Genomic DNA, 10056 nt, shown 5'->3' with positions numbered 1-10056 from the left:
CCCCCCTGGCTTCTGCTCCGCGGCTGCTGAGTGACCCCTCATCTGGGACTCTCCTCAGCTCTCTCTGGGATAGTGGCTCGGCTGCCCCTCTGTTGGTCTTCTTTGGTCTCTTGTGTTCTGGGGGCGTCTGGATGTCTGGAGTTTTGATCTCCTCCATACCTGCTTCATGCCCTGGAGGACGGGGCAGTGGCTCCCCACACCCTCTAGCAGATCATTACATGAAGGAACCTTTTAAAAACAAGCGTGTCCATGCTCACAGGTGTACACACGGGTGATCACACCCACAAACTACACCCTTTTTGGCTCCTACCTCAAAGCACACTGCGTTCTGTTGATCTTACGTGCTGCACAATAATGTTTAATATTTAGTATTTACTGTCATATTCCCATATATCATTGTGATGTTGTTTATTCTATTACTCTTGTTTTCTTCTGCTTGTTTTCTTTTTTCTTTCTCAACAGGTGATCCAGGTGATCGATATATGCATTTTTTTTTCTCTGCTCATTCTGTTGGTTTTTGTTTTTTGCCCTTCTCCCCCGTCCCTCTTCTCAGCTGTTTTTCTTTCCCTCTTTCTATCTCCCCTTCTTTCCCCCAGTCAAGTCTGTCCCGTATTCAGCAAGTGAAAATAAAATAAACAATAAAAGGTGAATCAAATGGACCATTACGGCAAGGCTGGGATGGTCAATTTGGTAAAGTAAATCCGTTGGGCATCTTTCCTCGCCTTTAGACAATAATTCTGATGGCAAAAGAGCCAAACGGGACAGGCAAAAAAAAAAGAAAAAAAAAAGAAAAGATACCAGGAGGTCACGCCACTGGCACTCACAGAAGACCCACTAAGCTGGTGAAAATCCCATGAGCAAGTCTATCCTTTCCTGGCCACACTGGCAAAAAGATGCCTTTGTTTCCCAAGTACTCCTATCTCAGCTGAAGGAATCTTCTCGACCACTGGAGACATCGTCACAGCAAAACGGAGCACTCTGACCTTAGACTATGTTGATCAGCTCCTTTTTCTGAGCAAGAATGCTGATATTCCTTCACAGTCCAAATGTGTTTAACTGTTTTTAAGGAAGCAACAAACAGGACAGTTTACTTATTTTAATTTAAAACAACATGTTTTATTTTATTTCAATGTAAAACTTTTTTTATTTAATGTAAAACAATATTTTGTTTTACATTATATTGTATTCTTCAGTTGCTAAAGGAGCTGCACAGTTTTTACAAATGTCATTGTTCACAATAGCTATAATTGTACAGTTGTCCCCAGATGGTTGCATTCAGTTAAGTTGGACTAGACTGTAATACAAACAGTTCAGTTTGTCAGCAATGAAAGTGAAATGAGAGAAAGACTGAGTGTGAGACTTTGTTTTAAGATAAAATGAATATAAGTTTGCCTTTATGAACACAGTCTGTCGTAGAAAAATGTGATAAATCACAAAATATCGTATTGCAATACTCAGAATATCGCAAAACATAAAAAACTTGCAATAATATGGTACTGTGAGTTAAGTCTTGTGATAATATCATATCTGGTGATTGGGGTGTCTGGTGATTCCCACTATTAGTGCTAACTCAGTATTTCAACTTTATCAGTGTTGAGTAAACTAAAAAAAACAAATTACAACTAAAAGTTTTGCAATGAGACTTTTTTTTTTTTTTACACTGTGTGTGAACTTCAGCTTTCAGCAGTTCGGCTCTTCGCAGGTGAATGGTTCAGAGTATTTCAGTATTTTCCCAACTATTTTAACACTTCCAAGTAATCCAACTCAAATGTTCAGCTTTCAGCATTTCCTCTGCATTTTCTTAGGAAATGTGTTCTCTGGTTTGTTTATTGTTTGTTTAACATCCTCTGGTTTTCCACCTCTATGTTGGATCCTGTCACAGCTGTCACAGGGTGAGAGCATTCAGCTTTGCAGTTTCTACATTTTCATCACTTCAAATGGTGACACATTTGAAATGTTGACAAATGACTCAGTCTGTATCCTGGAGCCTGCATGAATGAAAGAATGGACACCAGAGCATAACAGCCACAGCATGAACTCAGGAGGGGTCAAAGGTTATAAAACAGGATTGTCGGAGACAAAAGGAGACCATTTACACTCAACACCTGAGACCATCTTTGAGCAGAGATCCAGGTTACCATCTCCTTCCATAACATGTGACTCGAGGTCCAGAAATCACTATGACGACCAGCTGCTGATCTGAGCTTTTCAGCATCTGAACATACAGTGAAAATATTCTGATCATTTCCAGCTCTGTGTTTGAACTCTTTCAGTTTACTAGACCAACTGAATGATTCACTGCACAAAACAATGCTTCTTTTTCTTTTACTGGGCCTCTGCAGATTTCATATATTCACATCCATTCATTTGGTGAGAAATCTGATGGCACCATACCAGTTTGTTTAGATGTGTGAAAACAGATGATCAACACTTTTCTCTTGGCTGCCAGATCTCATATACAGCACATAAATATGTTTCTCCCTCAGACTTGAATGAGCATGCCCAGCCATACAGAGGGAGTCTTTTGGAGGCTGCAGTGGGAGTCTGCCAGGCCAGGACTGTGTGGGACCGCCCCGAGTACAACTCAGGACAATGTGGTAAAGAACAGAGTTTTTGCATGTGTTGTTCAGCACTGCAGACATTTATGAAACTGTGTAATAATCTGGGATGTTGTGGTATCTGCAGTTTGTTTTTCTCTCCTTTTCTGAGCTCAGGTTGGGTTCTGCTCACTCTGGGGCGGAGTCAGTTTCCAGCGCTGGTCAATGGACACCTGCACTCCAAGTGGTAATCAAGCCACTGCGTCTCAATTGTTTTTTTCTAGTTGTTTTTTGTTTTTTTTAGCTCCTCTGCATTAACCCTGTTTTCCCCTTGTTTCCAGTGCACCAGTCTCTTTACCTGGTTTCTCCAGCGCTCGTGCCTGGACGCTCACCACCTCCCTACTCACTCCATTCTCTCTCTGTTACATGGCACCTCTGTATCCAGCATCCTTTAGCAGATCTACTAGGAGACTGATCCCAACGTGATTAACGTAGGTGAAGCTTTGGGAATATCTGGAAGTTTGTTTTTCCCCTTTCGGTGAAAACTGGACATTTCTTTAAAAAAACAAAAGAGAATAAATGGGAAACCTTATCTTAATGTTCCAAAGAAACTATCATAAAATAATTCGCTGTGTGTGATTAACCCAGATCCAGGGACTGAATTCATTGGGTGAGATATTCTGTGTCAGACTGGTCTTGTTATTGTTTCTTACAAACAGAGGAGTCATACCAACACCATTTATATCAATAAGAATTTATTTGCAAATGTATAACAAACAGTACAAGTGCATTATTCCTTTACAGTACTATTCCTGCACCCTATGTTTCCACAGGACACACATTAATGAATTTCACGTGTAAAAATACAGCTTTTCACATTAACTAGTTAATACTTGCTTCAGTTGTTTGTCTCAAATTTAACTTGGCACTCACCCACGTTGTGTGGCTAATAGTCATTGCTTCAAGGTGCTGAACTTCACTGGCATTCAAAGGTCTCTGGCTGCTACAAAGCTAGTTTTCTCTTTCTTAAAGTGGGCATGAAACACATAAAAAGGCAAATTTACATTGTGGATCCCTGCTGTCAAAACCTGACAAAGATGAATTTAGGAAATAAGTGTTTAAAGCTATGGAATAGAAAGTCCAGTTGTTAGCTGTAATGTTCAGGTTTGTAAAGCACTTTATAAATGAGGACTGTGTGGAGGAGAGTCTGAGTGACTCAAACAACACTCTAGCTTTTCCTCGCCAAGCCAATAACATCAACAATGTACACAAAGACACATTTGTGCCCTTTCACAACAATTTATAGTGTGTAATCTTTATCAGTTGTAGTCAGTCTTTCCAGAGTAACGTGATCGTAAAATATAATTATGTAGTTACAGGGTGAGTCTGGCATATTTCTGACATAAAACACAATTACATGCATTAACTTTGAACCTTTGATGCTAACAGCTAACTCACCAGGATAATACATTCAACTGTCGAATACCCGTTGTTGTGTTGTCAGTAAAAATAAAAAACTCCACACAACATCTCACTGGCACCACTGTCATTTCTACTCAGTCTTAAAACTGCAGATATGTTTACTCACTTTTCCTAAAATGAACCAAACATGTAGCAAAGTTTTCCTGCTACACGTGTCGGATCTGCCTGCTTTAAAGTAGAAACGGAAGGAGTGCGGAAATGAAAGCACCTGTGGTGCTGAATAGCTTATTTTGTATTTAATTTACCACTTTACGACAATAATGATAATAATAATTATGATGATAGTTAAGCTTACTACCACCATGATAATTAAAACTCTAATCCAAAGTAATGCAACAATAATTTAACTGTTGCTCTCCCACACCCACAGTGGGTTGGAGTGTGTTAGTTTGTGACTGAGAACTTTAAAACTCACTGTGTTTCTGTACATCACTGTTGCATAGTGTCAGTGTGATAGACGGCTGTGGTTCTCATAAATCCCACACTGCCTTCCCGGACTGTCGGGATCTCCACACTGTCTTAAGTATTATTGTGCAGCAGATTTGCTGCTTGAATGACACACAGAACAAACAAAACATACTCGTCACAAATGCGTGCTCAATCATCCAGGTAAGTAAATCCTAAAAAGTTGATATTGTTTATCTGGGGATAATGTTTTCAGAGACTGAAGATGTCAGACTTGGATGAGTAACAAAAAGTTTCTCCTTTTGAAAACGCTACATTCATATGAACAGAATCAAGTTTTTGGGATACTTGTCACAAACTTCGACGTAGTCTTAATCTGTTAAATTAAAGAAAAGCACAGAGAGGCAGGAGAACTAAAACTCCCTGACTAAGAATCAAGCAGGTCCTTCCTGAGCTCTCTCACTGTGGACTTAAAATAAATTTCTGAGGAGGATTTCTGAGGAGAATGGCTGAGGAGGATCAGCAGCTGCTAGAAAAATAACAAACAAAAATTTGTTTTAACTTGAACCTGATGTTGGTTTCCATTTACACTAGTGGTGCAACGGATCAAAAATCTCATGGTTCGGATCGGATCTATGGATCTATCTATCGGATCGGTTTTAAGTCATGGATCGGATCAATTTTCTGATCAGCAAAAAAAGAAAAAAGACAAAAATTTAACAATTTAGTTCATTAATTTAATTTAATTTAACATTTACTTATTGAAGTATTTTTTGCCTGTTAAAAACATTCAACTCAAGTCTCATTCCACGCAATTATAAAAAAAATTAATTATGGTTCAATATAGGGCAGTACAGAGCTTTGTATCTACCACTCAATTCAATTCAATTTTATTTATAAAGCACCAAATCACAACAACAGTCGCCTCAAGGCGCATTATATTGTAAGGTAGACCCTACAATAATACATACCGCTCATTATATCGCACTCCACTGTGATATAATGAGCTGTCACGGTCACGTAGCTTTCCGTTGCCCTGGAGGTCCACCCATTTGTAGTAGTTAGGGCAACAGAAGATGCCTGGGACAGTTCAGCCATAACTTAAATCTTTTCCTGCTCATACATGCTTGGAACGATCTTGCCACTAAAGTGGACGCGAACGGGATATCATAGCGTGGCTTAAGCACGTTCATCATAGTTTAAACCTCTTGTTTTGCACACCCTTCCATCTGCAGCTAAACACCCCAGTAGCTTTTGTAATAGCTTTAGCCCGGTCGGATTGGGCAGCAAAAGGCTGCTTAAATGCCCCAAACTCCTCTGCTCCGCTACTTGGACCACTAGCGCTGGCCATAACTATCGCTTGACAGACTGACCACGCGCACCATACACATACTTTTTTTCTTCTTTTTCAAATCTTCGGATCACGTGCGTGCCGAACCGTGGAGTGGGATCAGTTCGGATTACGGATCAACCGTGATCCGTTGCACCACTAATTTACACTATATCATATTTCATTTTGAAAAATCAAAGTCATAACAAAGAAAGCCGTTATCAGCTGCAAAACTCATTAATGTTCAACTACACAAACTGCAGCACAGCTATAAAAAAGGGAAGTCTCCTAACTTCAGAGAGACAGAGTGAAGAAAAAACCGCAGAGAAGCAGCAACACTCTGATCCTGCCTTGACTTGTTGCTTTTGATGCCTCTGGTTTTCTCTCAGGTTTAGTACTGACCTTTAGCCCTGCAGAGACACCAAATAAATCTCAGTCATTTACAAAAACAACAATAAAGAAATCAGAATAAGTTTTACAAAAAGGTTTCCAGTTATCCATGAAAGCTGTTTCACTCAAAATTTTAAAAAAAAAAGATACTGAATAAACTCACCAGTGACACTGAGTTGACATTCCTGGAGGTTGTTTCCATAATCTGTCTCCACTTCACATCTGTACAGACCCGAGTCATCAGTCCTGAGTCTGGACAGCTGCAGTCTGATTCGTCCTTCTCTGAGGGCGTCTTTGTCACTCTGGACTCGTCCTGAAAACTTTTCATCCTGAGACTCTGACACTTCAACACCTTCATGAACCTGATACAGGACTGAATCTTTATGAGCATTTATCAGGTAACAGATGATGAAAATGTAGATCCAGGATCCGTCAGGTTTGGTGGTGAACGTCCACTCCAGTGTGATGTTGTGGTTCTCCTCTGCCTGATAGCAGGTCTGTGTCACATTGACTACAAATGATCCTGTTGAGGAGACAGAGAGGGAAAGAGAGGAGCAGACACACTGAGAACTGGAACAAATCTGTTGTTGAGCTTTATTTGGAGTTCATAAAGTGAAGCTGTAAACTAACCAGAGACACATGAGGTGAGGATGATGAGCAGCAGGATCCTGCAGATCATCTTCTCCCTGTGAGAGGAGACAGAGGTGAAGAGTCATCAACACATGAGGTCAAAGGTCAGTCAGTACAGCTAGAAGAAGGAAAATCTAGTCTGACTTCATTCACTCATTACAACATGTGATCCTCTTTATGATCCTGATTATTACACTGACTGACCAAAACTACATGAACTACAACCTCTGCAATTAAAGCAACCAGAAAAAAAACCTGCACTTTAATTTACTCTGAAAATATTTCACATTTTAAAGTACAGGCATCAAGTTGAAAGTGAAAGTTGTCCAGGCAAAGTCTAATCTTAAAAGTAGAAATGTTGTCCACTTGTCTTTACCTTAAAAATGTAAATAAAGCTGGATTGAATGGATTGTTGTCTGCCTCCTCAATCCAAACTGGCAGCTGGTTCTATTAATAATAAAATTACGGTTTCATAAGCTATTGTGATTTAGGGTTTTTTTTAATTGTTTTTGTTTTGTTTTTTACCAGGCGTCAACTATAGTGTGAAAAATGAACAGAGAGTGGCGTTAAGTGCAGTGTCAATATGAAGGCTTGAGTTGAGCGTTTTCACCATTGTCATTCAGAACAGAGGAGAAGCGTCTGTCTGTGAATTCTTCGCTTCTTTAACTCAAAGCGTTTCAGGAAGTATGAGCATTTATAACCCGAACTGACAGACAAATAAAAGCACGTGGTGTTTCTTCCGGATTTGAACATGTACTTTTCCCTCACGGCGCTAAACTGAGCTGAGTTGGAAAGTACCCTGCAGGCACACTTCCAGGATCTCCCAGTGTCTGTAGACTTTGCACAACTCTGTGAAATGCATCATTATTATTATTATTATATTAATATTATAATGATGTTCTTTTTCTAAAGCACGAGACAAAAAGCATATTTTACTCAATATAAAAATGGCCAACACGTTCTCACTCCCAAATTGACGCTACGCTTTCGCACTCCTCAGGAAAGCCGCGGGACGTGACAAATCGTCGGGATGTTACGCTCCGGGAGTGAGAACGGGCAACGCCCGATGCCCGGCAGCGCAAGGCTCGTAAACAGGTCGCTGATGTAATAACTGAACTGTCCTTCCTTCTTTTTCTTCACCAATTCATCACGCACACATCTAAAAAACACGACGAACAAAATGATTTCACGAAGGTGACTCGAGTTATTATACATTTCAGAGAAGCTGGATTTAAACTGAACTTTAAACGTTTTTAATTTCATTCATTTTTTTAAGCTAAATTCGCAGTTTAGAGGATGCCGGTGGACTGCAGATTGTCACTATCTGACGTGTAAACTATGGCCCGCTGCTTTTTAAGGGAGGTGTTTTTTCTATGAACACAAATACGCAATAACAACAACAGCGACGTGTCACATTACCTTCTAGCACATGTTAAAGGGTGAAGAGAGGAAAGATGTCCTTTGTGTCCGGGTAGCAGAGGTCTTAGAGGCAGATCCGCCCTCAGATCAGCCAATCATCAAACTTTTTTTTTTTTTCCCGATTTTAAAACTTTACCGGATGGTCTCACGCTAGACCGAACAGCAGTACTTGTCTAAAAGGCTGAATACTATAAACTATCTAAACATGCTTCATTCATGGAGTTACTCTTTAAATTAAATTATACTGGTATGAGACAGTGAAGGTAACTGCTTTTAGAGGTTGTAGTTATCTTACATCACATTAGCTACCTGCATATGTGTCGCAGTCGTTTCTTCATGAGGGACCCCTCCCACCACATCCATTCCAGTACTAACTCCAGCTAAGTTACAAACACGACCTTCTTTGGTCATTGAAGATTGAGCACACCAAAATAAAATGATCCTGATTGCGCTGTTAACAGTTTATTTTGAAGCTGTTCATTTACAGACAGCTGAAAAGTAAAACTCTGATGATTATCCAGCATTTTATCCCTCTGACTTCTGATGTTTTTGCGAGAGTGTGTCATGACAATGAGGTAAGCGAGTGCGACGTTCGTGACAACAGCTGTGCGCAGATCAAAAATGGATAATATATCGAGTGCGGGAGAGAGTATGACCGTGCAGCGTTTAACGCGTGGAAGTACTGACCTTACTTTGAGTTTGATTCCATAAAAAGTGACAAAAACATTAGCGTCTGCTGTACAGTGCATGGGAAGAAAACTTCGTTTTACAGCGAAAAAAACCCTTAAACTTCAGAGCAAGCACCCACGGAATGGGAAATTCACAGAGAAACTCGCGGATCCTTCCACTGACCGCTGTGGCACACCTGTACAGGTGAAAATAGAGCAACAGGACCACTGAGTCTTTGGTTTTATTTATTTGTTGTGTTTCACTTGCATCTATTTGAAAGAGTGAGTGTAAACACAAAAAACTATTTTATTTTATGTGCTGGAATGTGCAGAAAATAGGTTTAAATATTAAACTAATTTCTTCCAGTCAGAGAATGTTGCATATAATTTAATTTTTGCTTGATGCATAAAGTTAAAAGATTAAAACTAATAAAATAAGTTTTAAAAAGAGACTTTTTTTTCCATTTGGTTACATTTTATATGATGGATTAGGCAGAAATTAGAATTGGACTGAAAAATCAATCGCTTTATCGCCTATTCAGGCTGTAAATCATGTTTTTAAAAAGTTACTAAGTAACTAAGTAACTAATTACTTTTGAAAATAAGCAATCAGTAAAGTAACGGGATTACTTTTTTGGTGAAGTAATTAATTACTGATTACTTTTTTCAAGTAACTTGACCAACACTGGTGGGCACAGCTGAATGTTGTGCCCATAGTGTGGGCAGTATGAATAGAAAGGGTTTTTTTTAATGTTGTTTTTGTCTTACATTCAGGGGAGAGATTTTAGAGAATTATGTGTGGTAACCATGTGAGACAAAATGGGACAACTCTCCATTCAATGGGCTTTTTTCGTTAAATAACTTGCATTTTTAATATCATGTTTTTTCTTGCTTGAAAATCAAACCTTCCTTTTAGTAAACATGCAGTTTTTTTTCTCCCCTGATTGATACATCACCCCTCCCCTCCTCCTCTGTCAACTCTTGTCTGGTGCAATCATTCAGTGAGTTGTAACCAGCAGTCTCTTCCTCGTTGAAGTCTTTCACACTGCCGCAGAGAGTCACTTTGTTTTTCAGTCGATCATTAAATTATTAATTTGTAGTGATGGGTAGATGAAGCCTCGTGAAGCGTTTCAGCACATTCCCCAAACTGTATTTATACTGTGTTGACACAGTGTTGTTTTGCTCCATACTGACA

General features: G+C 39.5%; 1 protein-coding gene across 1 annotated transcript; it reads right to left on the bottom strand.

Annotated features, from left to right (window-relative positions):
• Nucleotides 1-5390: 5390 nt before the first annotated feature.
• LOC146390362 (uncharacterized) lies at nt 5391-6991 on the bottom strand. The gene is made up of 3 exons (XM_084923434.1): nt 6775-6991; nt 6308-6667; nt 5391-6164 (listed from the first exon to the last, which is right to left on the bottom strand). Exons 1-3 carry the CDS (start codon nt 6821-6823, stop codon nt 6049-6051), a joined length of 525 nt encoding a protein of 174 aa, XP_084779560.1. The 5' UTR covers nt 6824-6991; the 3' UTR covers nt 5391-6048.
• Nucleotides 6992-10056: the final 3065 nt, after the last annotated feature.

Source organism: Perissodus microlepis, chromosome 3, assembly GCF_051167445.1.
Source record: "Perissodus microlepis isolate ML-2025 ecotype Zambia chromosome 3, ASM5116744v1, whole genome shotgun sequence".
In the NCBI taxonomy this organism is placed as follows: domain Eukaryota; kingdom Metazoa; phylum Chordata; class Actinopteri; order Cichliformes; family Cichlidae; genus Perissodus; species Perissodus microlepis.
This window is presented reverse-complemented; position numbering and strand designations above follow the sequence as displayed.

Bases quoted from the DNA above. Each gene is read 5' to 3' on its own strand.
- LOC146390362 (XM_084923434.1), bottom strand. From the start codon at position 6,823: ATGATCTGCAGGATCCTGCTGCTCATCATCCTCACCTCATGTGTCTCT. The intron at 6,668-6,774 runs GTTAGTTTACAG...TCTCCTCAACAG, and splicing joins CCTCACCTCATGTGTCTCTG to GATCATTTGTAGTCAATGTG. The intron at 6,165-6,307 runs GTGAGTTTATTC...GTGTCTCTGCAG, and splicing joins ATGTCAACTCAGTGTCACTG to GGCTAAAGGTCAGTACTAAA.